Source organism: Pavona decussata, unplaced genomic scaffold, assembly GCF_977016875.1.
Source record: "Pavona decussata unplaced genomic scaffold, jaPavDecu1.1 SCAFFOLD_155, whole genome shotgun sequence".
Classification (NCBI taxonomy): Eukaryota; Metazoa; Cnidaria; class Anthozoa; order Scleractinia; family Agariciidae; genus Pavona; species Pavona decussata.
Window position 1 is genome coordinate 852,963 of NW_028145567.1, and position 21,099 is coordinate 874,061.

General features: G+C 38.6%; 1 protein-coding gene across 4 annotated transcripts in view; it reads left to right on the top strand.

Moving 5' to 3' along the window:
• Positions 1-600: 600 nt before the first annotated feature.
• The window catches only part of LOC146465748 (matrix metalloproteinase-21-like), a 33,296-nt gene continuing 12,797 nt past the window's right edge, over positions 601-21,099 (top strand). The window contains exons 1-5 of one of the 4 annotated variants that reach the window (XM_085128208.1): positions 601-880; positions 7,524-7,722; positions 8,469-8,994; positions 10,577-10,876; positions 11,308-12,323. In XM_085128208.1, the coding sequence (XP_084984334.1) occupies positions 7,609-7,722; positions 8,469-8,994; positions 10,577-10,876; positions 11,308-11,906 (1,539 nt within the window). In that variant the 5' untranslated portion in view covers positions 601-880; positions 7,524-7,608 and the 3' untranslated portion in view covers positions 11,907-12,323. Of the gene's footprint in view, positions 881-7,523; positions 7,723-8,468; positions 8,995-10,576; positions 10,877-11,307; positions 12,324-21,099 lie in introns of those variants that run through there. The other 3 variants (XM_085128211.1, XM_085128207.1, XM_085128209.1) reach the window with 3 other exon arrangements.

Genomic DNA, 21,099 nt, shown 5'->3' on the forward strand with positions numbered 1-21,099 from the left:
GACCACTTTGTGGCGGCGACATTGAGATGCGTAGGATGAATGGAGGTGTTTCCTGCCTGTATAGCTCAATGAATATCGGCCGAGATTGTGGTCAAAAATGTCGATTTGAGATAATAAAACCCGTATTGACTTCATAAAATTGATTGAAGATAAATTGCAAGTTGTGCGTCATTCCTAAATTTGCGGTCACGACAGTGACTCAGGTCAAGGCCAAAATTAGTTACAAGGAAAGTTAACTTTCAACTTACGTCAAATCAAATCTTGTTTCATTCCGTGTGTTTAAAAGTTTTCGTATGACCCTTAAAGCCATTGAACCATTTAAATCCGCGTCCTTGGCAACGTAACTGAATTGTAGTGCTGTTTGTTTTTCAAAATATTTTGCAAATTGAATGTGTCCGAATTTTCACTTGCAAAGTGAGGCGCTCTTAAGAGTCAAGAGTTAGAAACGCGAATGGAATGTTGTTCAATATACTACCGAAAAATCGACACTACTATCATACCAAACATGTCTGATTTCCAAACGAATCGACAAAGCAAAGATTAAAGACGCATCTGCTACATTTTCACTATACTTTCATCGTGCAGAGTTTAGTTACGAAAAAGTTTGTAACAGGTTCAATATCCCCTAATATCGTTCGGGGTGAACTGTGATTGGTTGAGTGTAACAAATTTCACGAATATTAGCTCTGCTTTGGGACAGCTAATATAATTCTCGCATTCAGTTTACATTTTTAATCTGTAGTAATTATTGTGAACATACTAACCGCATTCAATTCAATTTCACGCATTCTCCAAGTGGGTGGACAAACTCGAGGTAACTGTTGCAAAAAGGCTTTCTTTTCTCTCTGCACGAAAACGCTTTCAGGATTCCCATTTGCAGGTGAGTGAAAATTGGCGTGATGCTTAGTTTCTTTCAACTTTACGCCACCGATGACTCATCGGTTCTAATTAAGTCCTACCGATCAGTGAAGTGTAATACCAGATCTTAAAATGTACTTCTAAAGAATAACTTGCATATAAGAACACGAAAACTTTTACCTTAGCACTGATCTTGAGCCATGTTTTGAAAGCACAGCACCCAGGTCGACTAGCGATTTATTAGACATCTCGGCTCAATTTGGTTGGATTGTTTCAAGAGTGCGTAGATAACGTATTGAGGTTAATAGCAGAGACGTCACGACAGCTGACATGCTGACAACAAGGGCAATCCAGTTTGGAAAAGAGTGTTTTCTATTACCTATTCATTTCTTATTGAGTAGGGAATTTTGATTAAGATGTTTTCTTTTTCTAGCTATCGGAAGGATAGGTTTCCTTTTAAAAACATCACTCCCATCCCTTTACTTTTTACCCCGCCCACTCCACACCATGACTCAAATCTCAAGTAAAAAGCCCACTGATTAAATATTTTTCACAAGAACTAATACCTTTGTTCTGGAAAAACGGAAGTAAGAGAAGAAAATACTTTAATCAGTAAATCAAAACGACTGATCATGGTGAAAGAAATTAAATCTTGGTATCACAAGAATGAGAGTAATCAAACATTTCCCTCTCTGCATTACAATCAATTCCGAGCCTTCATTTGCCACTGCGAATACCGCCTCCGCGAAACTTTCAATAAGTATTCAGTGGCCAAAAAGGCCTCCGTTGACAACAAAATCAAAAGTTGGAGACCTTAATGTAGCTTGAAATTGCGAATAAAAAACTTGTAGCCTTTGTTTTCGGTAAAACGTCCTGATATTGTCACACGGTAGTTTTGTTAAAAGCAACGTCCCTAATAGCTAATTGTCCTTTAGCCCGTGAAAGGTAAGTTCTATTAGCGTGGTATTTTCAGTTTTCACTCATTTCTCAGTAAGTTTAGTTTCAAAAGATGCAAAGATAACGCCCTTTCAGTATAATAAGTGGTCTAGCTAAGAACGGAAGCTCGCAAATTCATAAATTAAGACTCCACTCCCTAAAATGCTTCGCGCGTCATTAAAGTTCAGCTAAAAAAAATCGAACGCATCACTGTTTTAGTTCACGGAAATGTTCCAAAATAAAATCAAACATAAAGATAAGGGAAAATAGAGAAGGCGTTTCTATCTGGGTACCCTTGTACCAAATCACTGATCAGTTAAGATCCCTCTTGCTTCGTTAAAAATTGTTTCTGTGAAACAAAATTAGTCGCTGTAACTTATGGAAATTATTGGTTCAGAACGTTCCCTGTAGCCTCCCAATAATAAGTGGTCTAGCTAGGAACGGAAGCTCGCAAATTCATACTGAATTAAGACTCCATTCCCTAAAATGCTTCGCGCGTCATTAAAGTTCAGCTAAAAAAAATCGAACACATCACTGTTTTAGTTCACGGAAATGTTCCGAAATAAATTCAAACATAAAGATAAGGGAAAATAGACAAGGCGTTTCTATCTGGGTACCCTTGTACCAATCACTAATCAGTTAAGATCCCTCTTGCTTCGTTAAAAACTGTTTCTGTGAAACACAGTTAGTCGCTGTAACTTATGGAAATTCTTGGTTCAGGACATTTATGGTTTTTGGCTTTTTTATTGTTTCTCTTTTTTAGCGCCGGTTTTTATTGGTCTAAAATCAGTAAATTTAGACTTTCTCTATTTCTTGAGCTGTCCAAACTTCACTACAGCGTTTTTCTTCTATGTTTTCAAATGCAGCAATAATTTCTCTTATATCCACTGTTTGTCTCCTACTCGTTTAAAAAACAGCTCACAGCTGTCTCCCAGAGCGGCCTGTTTGCCTATCTACCTCAAATTTTTCGTCTCTTTTTCTTACAATTGTACACATTTGTTTAGGTGATTCTGCTTTATTTCTTGATAAACCGTGACCGGTGTGAACTGATGATGCGGCTGTTTTGAAATACCCAGTTATTTTTTCCTTTAAATTAAAGCCCAGTAATCCATTGCAATCAAAACGTTTAGTAAATAGGCTTCCGGGCGGTTTGTAAATTTTACCGAAACTGTGGTTCTCTGTTTCTAAGTCGAGCGTGAATACTATCACAAGTTTGAACTTTCAGTGTGACATTGTTTCAATAGTTTCCTGTAAGTAGGAGGGTCCAACATAGGTTTCACTAGCGGGATGCGGGATCAACTCGAGTTGCGGGATTTAAGCTGATAAGATATGAAGGGTGAGACACGTAATCAAAGCAGTTTTAGCGGGAAGCGGGACATGTTCCCTTTGTATACGGGCTGTCATTGGTGAGTCGGTTTCAATAATTGAGAGGGAACGTTCACTCTTACAATAAATTGATGTTAAGTTGTTGGAAATATGGCCTAAGTTCCAAAGCTATAAATTTTAAAAGAGGAGATAGCATTTTAGTTTTCAAAACATTTGATATAATTCTCGCCCATTTTTTGCGTTTAAATTTCACGCCAAAATCACACAGTTGCCCAGCTCATGTAATAGAACCCTTTAAAGACGTGCCAAAGTCTCAACTAACCGGGCCAGCCCGCCTCATGTGATTGCCCCCCTAAGTGGGTTCACTAGCTATATGAGCCCTCCGTAAACTTAAAGACACGATATTACATGTCATAACTCCTTCACCGCTCTCTTGCACCATTTATCACGCAACTCGCATGCTTACCCTACAAACTTTTTACTAAAACTATCCCATGATCTTTCACCACTTTAGATTCCTTAAAACTCAAAGAGAAATACTTGCGACTCTTAGCACTGATCGGTCTCTGAGGAGTGACGCAGGTCGTACGATTTCAGTGTGTTTGTAAACACAGCTTCCGAGAATACTGCGGTCGCGTGCACTGCTATTTTGCTGTTCGGAAGTGTGGTAAGCCGTAACAACCACAACTTTATCCTTGTGGCCAGTCATGTCAAAACAAAATAACGACGTACCCTGTGCGGTTCTCAGTTTGGTCTGATTACTGACAAGGGCTATAGAGTTTCCAATCCCTTGGCACGATGAGCACCATTTGGGCCAAATAGCGGAAATAGTTCTCCTCCTAAACTGAGAGAGAATTATCGCTATGGGGTATCTTTTTTTCCAACTGTGGTTTTTCAATCTTTGTAGATATTTTTCCGTTTATACTTAGGGTTTCTAGAAATTTATACACGTAATACATTTAGGCTAACTTTATCAGTCCCATCAGCTGTAAAAAATTCGAGTTATTGTAAAAAACATTTCTGTCATTAAGTTATTCTTGTAAATATCTCGTAACTAGTCTTATAGACGCGATGATATTTATTAATAAACCATTTTTATTATTATTATTATTATTATTATTATTATTAAACCTTTCGCCACAAAAAGTTGTGCAAATTATCCTTCCAGAAAACTTCACCATCACGTGCAGTGACCCAAAACACTGAGTGTTTTGTCTTTGGCACAAGGGTTTACGCAACGCATTGCCGCAATAAACTGTTGCGTTAAAAGTTGTCCGCGCGCTATGTTGCTTTAAAAATCGTCGTTAAAAGTTGTCTCGTGTAACATCACCTTTAAGGAAATGTAGAATTTTCTCGAGAACCAGTCACTTTAATTTCATGAAATTTAGCAGAAGAAAATTTCAGAAACAGCCTCTTAAGACGGTTTAAGAAACGTAAGAAACGCTAAACAAGGAATTACCAAAGATCCCTCTCTTAAAAAGTGATGGAGCCAATTTTAGCACGTAAATTCATTGTACAGTTTGTACCAGACAAATGATGACCAAATTTTCTACAGATAAACAATACTCAGTCTAAATGCTGATTCATAATAAGTCATGTTGCCATGGAAACTGTAACCAAGCTTAACTTTAACTGACAAAATGACAATTCCTTTAGTTTGAACCCACACTTTGCCCATTTTGGGCGCTTAGACAAGTACGTTCGTTAGTAATTGCAAGTGAGACGCAGGTGCTGCTAAACTGTGGTTAACCACTATGGGGCCTCCTATTTTCTGCATTCGACTGCTTAAGGTACTCAAGAAATGTCAATACATGCGCGTATGACACTGCGATTGTCAAATATACCGAAACAACCTGACGCAAATAAGGAAATGCGGTAATTGTGTGAGAAGCTAGAAGTTCAAGAATTTTAAAAAGGGTGATATATCTGTATCTATCGCGTGATCCTCCGTGTTTTGTTAGCACCCGTTAGCAAGGGAATCATCTTCACTCAGTCACAAGGTATGGGTAGTAAGATGGAACGTCTTTATAACTGGTAACTAATGCTTAACGCCCTATTACGCTTTGCGGAAATTTAAAAGTTGTTATTCGTAGAAATTATATTAGATTCATGATCAATCTCGTTAAATTCTATCCACACAACCTTTTGTGAGATGTACTTCCCTTAGATCTCAGAATATTGATTCGTTGTCCAATTGAGCTCTTTTAACAATACTTTTATAACAACAGACGCCAAGGCAATCTTGTAAAGCTGCTACGCCACTGTTCTATTTACTCCCGCAATGATGTTAACTACTGTTCATTTATTTATCACTACAGTGAAATTGTCACAGCTGAGCAAACTATAACGCATCGAAGCAGCGACGTGTGTGGGAATTTTGCGAATATTTAAAAACAGCTTTAAATGTTGTTACAACTTATTTCTTTCAATTTCCGTTGAAACGTGATGTTTTGTCTGTTTTAACATGATAGGAACAAATTTCTGGGATATTCTATCATTTCCTTTATACCTTATCAGTTTTCAAAACATTCTTTGCATCACGTACTTTTCCTTTTTAGACAAAATTTATCGAAGTCGCACTGTTCTTAACTAACAGGTGCATCAGTATCATGCATGAGAGATAAAGATAGATAGGACGGTCAATAGTCAAACATTGAAACAAAAAGTTAACACTATCTGAACCCTCAAAACGCTCTTAAATTTAAGAATTGGTTCATGCTTAGCGTGCGTATATCAAGTTATGGATGCACTCGGGAAGTTTGGAGAGCACGAGAAAAGCGTAAGAGTTGCTCGAGGCTTAGCCGAGAGGAACTCTAGCTTCTTGAGTGCTCTCCAAACACCTCAAGTGCGTCAATAACTCGATATACGCACTGCTAAAAGCATGAACCAATTCTTTTATAACATAGTGAAAACAAAGTAAATGATTCCTCGAAAACATGTTTTGTTCCTGATTAATTACAAAATTCTCTGTACAAAAAAAAGGTGAAAGTGGTTTCTCACATCGGTTTAATCTTAACGTTTCATTAAACTTCTACAAGCTCTTATAAATATACATTTTTTAATGGTGTTGTCTCCTTCTAAAACGTTTTTTATAACATAGTGCGCGCATGCTTCCCCCATCTGACTTGCACACGTCATCGGATGGACGCACGGCCGTGTGTATGTTGAGAAAATGTACCATGATGACGCCAATAGGAATTAGATTAGGATGCACGCGCGCTATGTTATAATAGCGTATGTACAATTGGAGAAAAGGAAAGCTCCGGAATGAATCTTTTGGTAGGCTTCGTATTGGAATGTTTTTTGGGTGATGTCACGAATATAATTTCTGCCACGTAATCAAAAGTATTACAATTCAACAGAGAACTGAGAGAGCGCGAGTTCAATTTTCAGGGACGTCTCTCTCGGTAGCGAGTTTGAGCAACGACGACGGCAACGGCAACGAAAACGTCACCCGAAAATATATCTTTATTTCATTTGTGTTACTTCGCGATGTACTTCAACTCGCTCAACTTTTACAAAAGTGGCGAACTTTCCAGGAACCAAATTGGTAGGAGTGGCGTACAAGTTAAGAAAGAAAATGAAAAATTCACTGTCGTCCGTTCACGTTCTCCACAAATCCTTAAATGTGGTCATTTCACGTTGTTGTTTTGCAGAGGACGGCAAAGAAATATATAAAAATGTAAAACGCACGTGCAGAGCGATGGTTTTTGCTCATTAAACCTATTGTTTTGCGGCGTTGTCGTTGCCGTCGCCGTCGTCGTTGCTTAAGCTCCGTACTATTCGACGGTGCTGGCCTTCGCCGGAGAGAAAACGCCTTTTCCGCCTTCTGCGGGTTTTTGACTCGCCGTGGGTAAAACTAAGCCACAAAACGCGTCTGTTCTCGCAGGCTAACTTAACTCAACGGCCTCCACACGCCTACGTTACCACTTTTGTTTTGTTGCACACTGGATTAAGGCGTCGTAAGGTGCAAGAGCATGTTACTCTCAACTGAGCTCCTGCCAACACAAGGCGTGTCCATTTCCTCCTTCCGGGCGATTCATAGTCTGACTTGAAAAACCAATCCGTTCGGAGAACACGGCAAAGTTAACAAAACTATAACTGAAACCCATCAAAACAAAACACTATTAGTATTTACGATAGTCCGTTCATTCCAACGAAGTCTCTCTACTCAACGGCCGCAGTGATATATTTACTATTTTTGTCGATTCCTTGCACGCTGGGTTTCCCACCGTACTTCGGCCCATGAGGATAGAATTTCCCGCCAACGCAACTTCTATTTCCTGTTCCCCATAGCCCAGCGTCTGAAACACCAATCAGATGATCACATTGCATAATGTTGTAACTGGAACCGATCAAAATAAAACACTATTAGTATTTACCATAGTTCGTGCATTCATTAGACTTGCAGAAGCTACGATGCCAATGTTACAAACCAACGACCCTAGAAAGCGCAAAGTATAGTGAACCAGGCAAACACACTGGAACATGGAGTTTGAAATTTGGCAAACGGTAATTATGTTGACGATGCTGTTTAGCGGATCTGATGCGAGGCCCGCCGCCTCTAGACAAACGGCAATCATTGGACTGGACCAATCTGTTGTAAGTATCGTGTTGAGCTTGCAGTAAATATTGAACTTAAGAGCAACTCTCTTTAAGATCCTGATATTCAATTTTCATCTAGAATTAGATTTCGCTGATTATTCTTCCATCAATTTCTTTTGGCCATTAGGTAACAGTTGTCTATGAAACTAAGCGGACAATTACTTTTAGCCTTAATTTAATTTATTTAATTTCACACCTTGATTCTGCAATGTGGCAAATAGACGGTTTATTTATACATTTATTTCTTTACTTTCTGTATAAATGATCTTTTCTGTTACATTCTTTACTTGATAATGGTGCCATGATGACACCGAAACGTCGTTCCGTTTTTTCGCTTATTTTTATAGTCAGCTGTATTTCTAAATTTAATTTTATTAGCATTAGGTAACAAATATGAAATAAGATCGGAGAAATTTATCTTTCTTAAAATTTTCTGAGTCGAACTTTTCACACCCTGGGCTGTGCTCGAAACCCAATGACGAGATCGTGAATTTTGCAAGACTTAGTTCTGGAGAATACAGACCATATTCAAAACCTCCTTATTCACTAGTTATAGACGATGATCCTTCATGTTAATAATACAATGAATTGCAATCACAAGATTTCATTACTGTAATAAATCTGAGGGCACAAAGCTTATCTACTTTGAGCATTTCGGAAAAGAGAATGACATATGGATCATGATCAACAGACGTTATGTCCAAATACTACCTAATCCACTGCGTTCTATTGGATTTTTTCAGGAATACACACGTAGTACCCAGATTCAGAAACCCCAACAGTACACATCTTCAAGACAAGGAATGCTTACTCAGCTTCTGCTAGCAGTGGAAAAGGAATTTCAGTCTAAGATCAACAGATTAGGAGTTATTAAGAGACATCAACGAACTGGACAGTTCCGCAGAGAGTTTTTCTTTCCTTCCAAGGTTGACCACGTTTCGCAAAGGAGGAAACTGCCGACTGTCGAAATCACGCAAAAGACGGTAGGTCGCCTTGGTGGCCTCACCCGGCGAAAAGCTGCCGCGAAATTCAACAAACTTTTGCGTGCAAAAGTACGTCGACGTCGCTATGTAAAACAAGGGTCTCGGTGGTTTCATGACAACATCACATGGAATATTCCATCCAGTGGCTGGAGCACCCAGTTAACACACGATGAAGCTAAAAATACTTTAACAGAAGCATTTCGGCTCTGGGCAGAAGTGAGTCCACTGCAGTTCCGTTGGTTAGATCCACCAGCCAGCGTTGACATTACCGTGAAGTTTGCTACAGGTATGAAAGAAGGAATAGCTGCCTTTTTTTTTGCAAAAATCTCTCATCTGTAACATCCTTGTTTATAGCTGATTACACTTGGTGTAGAGAAAGTCACTTTCGTCTTTCAGCTTTTTGAATTAATTTTATGCAAACCTTTGTCTCATTCAGGGAAAACAGGCGAAAAGTCAATGTTATTTTTATACAGTGAGATGGCATCGAGACCTTTATGTCTTGTCTTTATCCAATGACTACACAAATACCGCTTATAAGCACTTTGCTATCAACACCTTTACTGAACCGAAAAGCGAAAAAATCCGTGACATTTTTGCTCAGGCTTCCACCGTAGGAAGTGCTAGTTTAAACATGTGTTTGCTAAGGAATTTCCCGTGCACAGATGACGTCAAAAATGACACGTACTTTGTTGGTTTCTGGCCAGATTTCCGTCGACAAGATCCTATGCACTGGTCAGTGGTCATCAATACGAGGACTAAATGCTTCTTTGGAAAAATCTGTTTATGTTTACTGAATTCACGATAAAATGGAAAGACAAACACACAAACGAAAGCACAAGTAGTGTTCGAAAGATTTAATGTGAGCCCACACCTGCAACACTTATATAGTACTTAATCAATCCACGTAGTTGGACAAAGCTTCTTGATATAATGCTCGGTTTCGAAGATCTTATTAAGTTCACAGTTTCCAACAGGACAAAATGCCTGGCATAATATTGATTGTGACAACGTCGAAAACAAGCAGGCAATCTTTTCTCTGAGGAAATTTAAGGACGAGAAAATTACCGGCATGGTGTGTAGCAAAGTGAAATGTTCTCACCGCAGTAAGGTGTACGATATGGTGTTTAACGTATTACTCAGATACCCGAGAACTGAAAAGAAAACGAAAAAACTGTTAGAAGTCTAGGACACAATGAAGAATTGATTCAACACAAGAAAGAAAGTTTACGACAACAACAACTTTATTGAATAAATAATAAAATTACATTCAACGACTTGAGAACCCGCAGGTAGCTATCGAGCTCAGTTCAAGGCGCGCTCAAGGAAAGGAAGAAAAAAGAAAAAGAAGAAATACAAAAGCATTGATTCTAAGGTTACGTTCGATTGACGTCATTCCGGAATAAGAATATGCGGAATAACTGTTAAAATTCTCTTTTTAAGAAATTTGGGAGGCCAATTCTGCAAATTATCGCTGACACATGAGAATTTAAGAGCCGTCTCGTACTCCAGTAACTCATAAAACCATTTATGAGAGATTTCTTGTCATCGCTGTATGTATTCCTATTCCGGAATAGGGTCAATCGAACGCACCTTAAGACTCCTAGACGCACTCCTAGTGTTTAGCATAGTAAAGTCGAAATTTATCGACAGGTAACTCAGACTAAGAATTCAGTGCAAAAAGAACTCGGCAACCGCTAATTTAATGCACTGTATTAATAACAGAGTACACTCTATTTATTTGTTGGGTTAGAACTTTCTTCTATATGGGGTTTGGGTATGAAATGTTTACAACACTTTAAAACCTAATAAATTTAGCACTATATCTGAGTAAGGAGCCAAAAGCCAACCAAACATTAATCTACCACTAGGAGATCATGGCGATACCGAGGACTTTGACGGCGTAGGAAGGGTTCTTGCCCACGCTTTCTTCCCAAACGCAAGCCTATCAGGGGATATTCACTTTGATGACGACGAACCGTGGACTACCTCTTCTGTTAGCGGTAACAGTTACAAGCAGTTGTTGCCGGTAGCAGTACACGAGATAGGGCATAGTCTAGGACTCAGGCACTCTCAAGTAGCAGGCTCCATCATGAATGCATTTTACAGCAACCAAAACGACAGAGTCATTCTGAGTGATGATGATGTCAAAGGAATCCAAGATATTTATGGTATGCTATTTTTATTCTTACCTACTTTGCCTTATAGGACTTCTCACCAAAAAGAAAAAAAAAAAGACGTAAGTACAAGTATTAAACTCCAATTAGTTTCTGAGGTTGTCGTTTTGCTAGATGTTGCCATTTTTTAGCATACGGTACTGCTTGCTACTGGTGATATTGTTTCAAGATGAACACCTTCTCTTCTCTTCTCTCCTTTCCTTTACTTCTCCTTCGTTTCCTCTCCTTCCTGTTTCGTTTGTTTTTTTTCTTTTATGCTCTTATTCTTTCCTTTCCTTTCCTTTCATATCCCTTTGTTTCTTTTCCTGTCCATTTCATCTCTTACTAGCTTTCCCTTTCTTTTCTTTTCGTTTCTTTTTCCCGTTTTCTGTTTGGTACCGATAGTTTCACATGTTTGCTCAATGAATGTTTTATTCTCTTTGAAGGTAAGTGTACCCCAAAAGTGACTGCCATCGAATTATGGACGGGTGATCAAAACACTTACATTTTTAATGCAGCCAATTTCTGGCGTCTCGACGACGGGAAGAGTAGCCATCGTGGCTACCCAAAGCAGATATCCTCAAAATGGCAAGGTGTTCCAGACAACATCGACGAAATGTTTCTCTGGGGTCGTAACTGGAATGTCTATTTTTTCAAAGGACATCAGTACTACAGATACAACAATTTTAATAACCAAACTGACCCCAATTATCCTCAAAACGTTTCGCAAGGATGGCGTGGATTACCAGCTGATGGAATTGATGCTGGATTTACCTTGAGTGTTTATACCAGTTACTTCTTTAAAGGGAGCAAGGTGTACAAGTACGATAACATTAATGACCAAGTTGCCTCTGGATACCCTAAACAAATCACAGACGATTGGCCTGGTATACCTTACAACATCGACAGTGTATTCCGGTGGTTGCATGATGGTAAGACGTACTTCTTTAAAGATTTGTATTACTGGACGTGGAACAACACAACCAGACAGGCAGAGGGCCCTTTTCTTATCCGCGATACCTGGAAGAATATTTGTAATATTTAGATGTGAACGTACCTTTATATATAAAATTATGACAATTCTAAAATATATAAAATGTCTAGTCGCTTAACCATCCACCACTTGCTCTTTTCAGTCCGTACTTCGCTTGGCACCTTATCTCTCCCTTTAAAATAAATTCAACGTAAAAAAGAAGTGTGCTTCACTGAGCCCCCAGGCCTACCTATGTCACGCTACGGCGCAGACACATCAACGGACCTAACTATGTTCGTCTCACTCACTCAGTGAGGTGCAGTATTCTTTGAGTTTAGTTTGGTGTTTTTTGGTTACGTATAAAAAAAGCCGAAGTAGTTACTGAATAACACTTGGCTGGATATCGGCTTCAAGCAGCTCATGTTCACACTCTACTGTGCTCTACAAACCATGCCCAAAATCAATAATAATAATAATAATAATAATAATAATAATAATAATAATAATAATAATAATAACAATAATAATAATAATAATAATAATGATAATAATACTGAATAATGAATCTATTTAAGTGTCGAAGTATTTAACACTATTGCATCTATTGTGCACTTGTTGCTTAACCTTTAAGTTCGTGAAGTTACACAAACTAACCGAGACTTTCAGTGGAAAAATGCTAACATGTATAATTTCAATATAATTTATTTACTACATATACTGTACAGTAAATGCCTCTCAGCCATTCATTTGTTAATTAAAAAGTTGTATCGTAAACTTTATTTATAGCCGACGAACGTAGAATCCGCGCGAAAATCACAAAACGTAAACTTTGAGTATAAAACATTACTAAAAAAATCATATGTTTGGAATTGGAGAGGATGTTTATTTATTATTTAAAAGACTGGATCATTGCATGATGTAATTCCCGGGACTTAATTGGCTTAGCGGCCATGGTATATGAGTCATTATACCATTCCGGAGAAATAACGGCCATTAAAATTGTCGTCTGGTTGTTCTTGCAAAGCGAAATTAGCAAGATCTAGCAATATTTCTTGATTGTTTTTTCTTTTATAAAAAAATTATTACACTCGAGCTCGCGTTTGTTGGATATGAGATGATTATAGCCAACGAGGCGCTATCTCATATCCAAAGCACGCTCGTGGAATAATTGTAAATTATAACACAGCATCAGTAAAGCACGCGCTCTGGTTCGCTGATACGCGTCATCCATTTGCCCGTGGGTTGCATGCTGACGTGAGCGTGCTTACAGCTTGGCTTCTAGCTCCTTTGATTCTATCAAGATTTATTAGAGTCTTTTAGCTCGTACTCTGTCTCAAATAGTTCACTGACTTGGACATTAAATCATCTGCTCATTTGAGAGCTTATTCCCGAAAAATCTGTCAATATTATTGAAATTAATCGTCGCAAGGAAAATAAACGAGATTTGAATACGTTTATCAGTGATTCTTTAGTGCGTTGACCATTTTGGAGGAATTTTAAGTAGATAGAGGTTAGTTCATAACTCTACTTGCAGGCTGATTTAGACGCGTGGATAACACCAGTATCTTAATTAAGAAAATTTCCATATTATATATATGTTATAAAAGAAATGGTAAACGCCACAGCTGTGCAACTATTGAGTTATGGATGCACTTGGGATTGTTAAGCACTCAAGAAGCTAGAGTCAGTGCTCTCGGCTGCGCCTTGAGCAACTCTTACACCTCTTTCGTGCTTATATATGAACCTCCCGTATGCAACCATAACTCGATACTTGCACGCTGCTGATATTGAAGCAATAGTTCTAAAATGAGGTACGGTGTATAGGGAGAATTTGAGCGGTTTTTATTGCATGACTCTGACTGCTAAAAGTGCGCCAAAATAATCATACGCACAATTCTACTGAACCGGCCGCCCCCTCTTCAAAAAATAAAATAAAACTTAAAATGAAAACAATTAGAGCTCGAAATAAAAACATGTAGCCGTTTCAAGACGCAGGAAAACGCCGCCGTCAACTCAAAACTGTCTCGTCTCTTTTAGTATCACTTCTTACAGGGTATTTTAGAATACAATCTTGAACAAACCTAGTTAACGAAAACGCGAATTGCTTGCGTAGATCACTATCTCCCTTACAGAAAACGTTGCCTGCCACGGCTTAAGTTTTCGCTCCCCTTTACTCAGTGTGTGGTTTTTGACAGTCACACGATATATAACCAAGCTCTCTTTTCAATGACTCATGACTGAAACACACTGATAATGAGGATGGGGGTGATTATGTCAATCGCCGGGGCCCGGTTGTTCGAAATCCGATTAGCGCTAATGCCCGACGACCATTGAAAATTAACCAAAGTTTCATCTCGCTTTGACAAAAAGGGAGATGTATTTTTGATAACGAAAGATTTTGTAAAACATTTTAGAACAAACAGTAGCGATATAAAAACATGACGTTTCGGCGACGACATGTCACCATTATCAAATGCAAATTATTACAAGATTTGTAATGTTATATATATAGAAATGAAACTGTGAAAATACATTAGAATAAAATGAGATGTGAAAAAAAAAAAATAAAAGAATGTACATAACTAAATGAACAGTTTCGCTGTTCAGAATGTTTTTTTGAGTGTTGTCAAGGCCGCACATTTTCACCGGAGAGGTGTCAAAATTACGTAAAAGAGCAGAGAACTTTTTTTCTTCAAGTCGGATCTTACCTTTGTTATGCAGCTTCACTTGGACGTTTGTGCAAGCTGCCCGTTTTTCTTTTTGGCGTCTTATCGTTATCCATTGCGTAGAATATCGTTTCCTCCTGCATAATCAAAAACATTTGCTTGACACGGTCGTGTTTCTACGCCATCCCACGCGATTTTCTCGGAGAGTTCCTGCCCGATTCGTCTTGCAAGAACTCTTGCAAGCGGTCGCCATATTGGTTCTAGATTCAGCGCATACTCGACCAATTGTTGCTGACCAAAAGAGGCGAAGGCTCGTGATAAAAGAGGTGGTTCTGCCCGAGCCATGATCGTTTACCCTGCCCATTTTCTCCGTCGTACGCGTACCATTTTTACCCGTGCTCAGACTACCTTTCGAGAAGGTCCGAGCACAGGTGAAAGTTTGGTTCGACATGGATGAATTTTGGTACGGTAGAGTGGTTTACACTGCAGCATCTACCCAAGCCGAACCTACTTTTTTGGTATGTGTACTTTTTTACCCGAACCGTGCCAAAATTTTTCTGTTTTGTAAATGGGCCTTAAATGGGTCTTTAAAGAATAGCCTGCGAGCAAGCTGTCTATTAGGTCTGCGCGAGAGGATTTGCCCCCAACCCAATCCTCTCGCTAAAAAAACCCCATTAATTTGGCACCAGTTGCACGCCATATATTGACCCCTGGTATTAGTACACGTTCCTGCGCATCGCTGCAGTATCGGGAAATGAAACACATACGCGCACAATTTTTGGTGTCTCGTCAACATTCCAGTCTTCTCAAAGTTATTTCTTTTCCTCGCTTCCTGGTTAAAAAAAAACTCGTTAGATACTTAGTTACGAAACGTTGAATATCAAAAAAGTTTCCGTTTCGGAGGAAGGATTTTTTTGGGGCGTTACTTTTTTCAAGGAGAGTTTTTAACGAGCATATTTTGTTATTGCTACGTTTTGTCTTTATTAAGTAGAATTAAGGTATATTACAAGGTATATTATAAGGTATTTACAAGCATCATAAACTTATATTCAACATTTATTCTGTGAAATCGCACGGAATATCGCCTGATTCTTAGTCGACGAGGCCGTAGGCCGATTTGGAGATGATCTTTATTTTTTCATTTTTCTTCCTGATACACGATATACGCACGATATCTGTTGACTACGGACGAGGAATATTCAATGTGCCATGATCACATTTGGGCAGTGTTACAATGCGTTGAATAATAATAATAATTTTGAATATGTGAGTGTCAACGGGTTGGCTATGATTACTGAATATGTTCTTTTAATCTTGACGCATGCCATATTTTCTCGATTTGCGGCGGCAGTTTTGCTCACTTTAGACACATGCGGATTTGAAGCAGAGTTCAATGTATCAGTATCGTACAGTATTTTTTACCGATACACGTGGTAGCCATGCGGGAATGGTTGCCGGGGTAGGAAAGTGGGGTCCTGTTATAGACAAAAATTGTTACTTTTCATCAGTCTCCATCATCAGAATGCGTCTTTTTGACATTGCATGCAACTGTCCGAGTGAAGTGGCAACCAGTGTTTTGTTCTGCCAACGCTCGATGAGACGTTTAAAATACTTCTAATATAAAGATCTACCTGTGAGTTAAAGATTAACTTTGACCAAAAAAATAAAAAGAATAGAGAGGCCGCATGGCCTTGTGGTTAGCGCGCCGGACTTGTAATCCGGAGGACCTGGGTTCAAGTCCCGCTCTAACCACTTGGATTTGTTTCACGGTAGCCCCGTTTTCAAATCCAAGGCCACGCTTTGTAAATAGCTAACTGGTTTGCCTCCCACTAGTTGGGAATTTTAACAAAGGTTATCTTCAGTTTGTATCTTTATTTCACTCATTTATAGTGTCCTCAATTAGCGCTAGAGCTTTAAATACTTCGACACTTAAAAATCTTATTTATTTATTTATTTATTTATTTATTTATTGTTATTCCCTGTTCGAGACCAAAAAAACAAATAAATAAATAAAAAAGTAAAATCGCACACTCTGTTACAGCTGAATTTGAAAACCCTTAACATACCGTGATATGCATTAAACCCCACCCTCCCGACCGAGGCAACAATTCGGCACGACAATACAAGTGATTGTCATTAAAGTGATCTTTCTTTCATCTTTGCTGGGGATTGAGCAAACTAACCGCACCACTTTTTGGCGGCAACATCGAGATGCGTAGGATGAATGGAGGTGTTTCCTGCCTCAATAAATATCGGCCGGGATTGTGGTCAAAATTTCGATTCGAGATAATAAAAACCGTATTGACTTCATAAATTGGTTGAAGATAAATTGCAAGTTGTGCGTCATTTCTAAATTTGCGGTCACGACCGCCGGGATTCAGGTCAATGGCAAAATAAGTTACAAGAAAATTAACTTTCATTCAAGTTAAATCTTGTTTCATGTGATTTCAATTAAAGGTTTGGTATGACACCCTGTAAAAGTTACTGGATCATTTAAACCCGTGTACCTCAGCATTACTTGGTTGTAGTGCTGTTTGTTTATCAAAATATTTTGCAAATTGAAGGTGTCATTTTTTATTCCCTTTCAAAGTTAGGAGCTTTTACGAGTCAAGAGTTAAAGTGCGAATGGAATGTTGTTCAATATACTCCCGAAAAATCGACAAGCATGGAAACGGTCCAACATCAGCATTGCAAACGTGCCCGATTTCTGAACGAATCGACAAAATGGGGATTAATGCCGCTTCCGTTATAATTCATCGTACAGAGTTTACTTAAGCCCAGACTGGTAATACTACCAAAGCGTTTTGGAACAGGCTCAATATGCCTTATCGTGCAGGGTGAACTGTGATTGGTTGAGTGTAACAAGTTTCACAAATATTAGCTCTGCTTTGGGACAGCTAATATAATTTTCGCATTCACCTAACATTTTTTAATCTGTTAGCACTTCTTGTGAACATTCTAACCGCATTCAATTCAATTTCACGCATTCTCCAAGTGGGTGAACAAACCGGAGGTAATTGTTGCAAAAAGCGTTGCATTGTTTTCTCTCTGCACGAAAACGCTTTCAGGAGTCCCATTTGCAGGTGAGTGAAAATTGGCGTGATACTTAGTTTTGTTTCAACTTTACACCTCCGATGGCTCATCAGGGATCTAATTAATCCTTAATCTTACTGATCAGTAAAGTGTAATACCAGACTGAGTAATGTACTTCTAAAGAATAACTTGCATATAAGAACACGTAAACTTTTACCTTAGCACTGATTCTGAACCATGTTTGTGAGCTGGATTTGAAAGCACAGCACCCAGGTCGACTAGCGATTTATTAGATATCTCGGCTTTGGTTGGATTGTTTCAAGAGTGCGTAGACAACGTATTGAGTTTAATAGCTGAACGTCACGACAGCTGACATGCTGACAACAAGAGGCAATCCAGTTTGGAAAAGGAGTGTTTTCTATTTCCTACTCATTTAACACTATTTGATCGAGATGTTTTCATTTTCTATCTATCGGATGGGTAGGTTTCATTTTAAAAACATCGCCCCCATTCTTTCACTCCTTACCCCGCCCACTATACATTCTCCCGTGAAAACTCCGTTATATGTTTTTTCAAAAGAGTGATACTCAACTGAATTTAAATGTTTATTGTAAGCGGAGGGATGGAGCGGGATTTGAATTTTTTGCTAACGTTTGTTTTAGGCAAATGGAAATTTCACGGTGAAGTTAGAATAAGAGAATACAGTATTTCTTTTTACTTCAATTAGTGAATCAAATCCCCTCAACCCGGCGATAGAAACTAAAATTAAATCTTCTTTGTATCACAAGAATGAAAGTACTCAAAATTAACATCTACTCTGTGTTACAATCGATTCTTCGCTTGACAAACGTTTTAGCTTAAAAAATGCGTTATTTGCCGGATGTCAGGGTTTCACTTGATTTGCTTTAAGTGTTTTGATATAGCATTGATACAGACCGACTTTGATCCCCCGGCGGTGAATACCGCCCTCGCAAAACTTTCAGTAACTATTCAGACCCCTATTCAGAAGAAGCGAAAAGTTGGAAACCTTAATGAAAGCTTGCGAATTAAAAGTAGTCTTATACTCGGTAAAGCTTTCAGATAGTTTCGATTTGTAACAAAGTATTTGCCGGAATAATCGTGCACCGTCGGTTTGTCAAAAGTCACGACGTGACCCTCGGCTTTTATCCGTGAAAGGTAGGTTCTACAAGCATAATATTTTCAGTTCACAGTATGCGAAATATTTTTTCAGTTTTTTTAAAGTTTCGAAAGATGTAACGATCAACGACCATTTTAAGCTTTTTTAGTTAACTGAGGTAAGTCTAGCCGCTTGGATTTCAGAAAAGCAACGAAAACTCAAATGGTCTCGGGCCAGAAGTTCATTTAAAAAAATTCGAACGCGCCACTGTTTTAATTTACAGAAATTTCCCGAAAGAATAATTTTTATTAGCCTTTTCATTCCCAGTTTCCTTTTTAGCGTTTTATTGGTTTAAAATTTGTTAATTTAGATTTTCTCACTTTCTTCAGCTGTCCAAACTTCTTAGTAGCTTCTTGTCTGTTTGTATGTTGTTTTCTTTTATATTCTGTAAGAAATTTTCTTATTAGGTTCTGATCACGAAATTCCATTTCCCATTTCAACACATGCCTCCACAGGGGATTATATTACCCCTTATTGCATGGCTGGCGCCTCGAGCGGGTAAGATGAATCAAATTCTACGCTGTGATTGGCTACCCGAGTGGACAAGATAGAGCTTTTATCTTGCCGCTCGGGATTACCCGTTGCCGGTTCGCTCGCCGGGCGAAACGTTTAATCCACGAACTGACAATGCGATCTTTTCTTCGATTTTCTTGTTGCTCCGGGGAAAACGCTCACTAAAATGTTAGAAAAACTCACAACATTTGCATAAAGAAAAGGAAAGGAATCTGAAAACATCTTGGTGTAGTGAAATTTTGTTTTAGCAGGGTCATAAGCTCCTGGTTTTAGCTATTGTTAATGTGATGTTGAATCGGTGAGTTGCTCGGCCGTAGTGTTAGATCTTATAGAGATTAATTTAGTAAAACGCTGTTGTCGCAAGTCGAATGCTAAAATTGATTAGTTCTCCCAGTTTGCAATAACTGCAAGTCAGGTTCTTCTAATAGTGACTAATTTGTGAATGAAGTATTACTGAACTCGAAACTCGCATGATCTTGAGGGCATATTTCTCATACTTGAAGTCCTAAGATTATAGGTCTGTTAATATTGTTAGAAGGCAGCTGTGTGCTTGAGATCTGAACAAAATTGAGACTTAAGTACTGCTAGTTTATGCAAGTTTTCATTCAAAAATAACGTTTTTCTCATACTGATTCTCTCATATCTTCGCTTCATGTCACGCTAGGAAAATTATGTTTGCTTTAAATTGCAGCTTTAACATAGGAGTATTCAATTTGTGTTGCGATGTTTTGTTGAGAGAAATTGTTTTCACGCAAGGGTCTGCCGAAAATCACTGAAATTCCAGAAAGGAGTCCAGAAGGGGGTCCTGTTTGGGGGTCCAGAAGGGCCGGTCCGCTTTTAAGGGTCCTAATTTTGTGCCGTCCCCGTCCCTAATATCTTCCCACGCTTGCGAAAATCTAAATTTTGCGTACTTAGTAATTGTTTACTTCCTTTAAACCGTTGTAAAAGTAGATCCTTAAGATATATAATTTTGGGTTTTCAGTTTTCCATGATTACATGCTACGTCAACTGGCAGCATTATCGTTCGCGGTTCTTTGCAGTTTTCACGTCTATGACATGCTAAGCCAGAAATGTACTGAAAATAAAGGCTTGCCCCATACAGACGGCTGTGGAGAATTTTTGTCAGAGCAGAACAGTTTCATGTTTTGTTTTTGTACCCGTTTGACTTGAAGGTAAAGCTATATAATAAATATCAATCCAGAAAACGCCAAAAAAAAAAAAAAAAAAAAAAAAAAAACCCGAATGAGGCCAATATTCAGCCATCTTGACCGTTCACGTTCTCAAAGTCGATAAAGTGCTGGCGGAGAAAATACACTGGAAATATCCAACATTCGTCACAAGATAATTTTACAGTGCGACGCGCCTTACCGTGGCCACCCAACAAACCTTTTTTACATATTAGCTAATCAGGATACGTGAATTTGATCAACGGTCACGCCTCCTTGCAAAGTCCACCAGGCAAGTGACGCAACAACGAATTATTGAAATATGTCGTTTTGTATTTTATGGCTAGCTTGAAAAAATGTTTGTTGGGTGGCCACGGTAAGTCGCGTCGCACTGTAAAACCCAGACCCTTACCAGTGTATAGTTAGGTTTGATCGTGGCTGATTTCTCCTCAAGTTCAGCTGAGCTGATAAAGCCGAATTGACTGGAAAATTTCTCGGGGTGGTCGGTCATTTAGGAGATTACGACGCCTTTGTAATTTCTTCCTTTGCATTTTATTTTCCATTTTCCTGGAGAAAGAGCTCTGTAAGCTTAAGTTTTATTTTCCCGAAATTTAAGATTTAACACTAAACTTTATTTTGGTGGAATAATTTTTTTGGCAATTTTTGTCCCTCGATCAAATTTTTTATGGGTGAATAATTTGTTTCAGTTC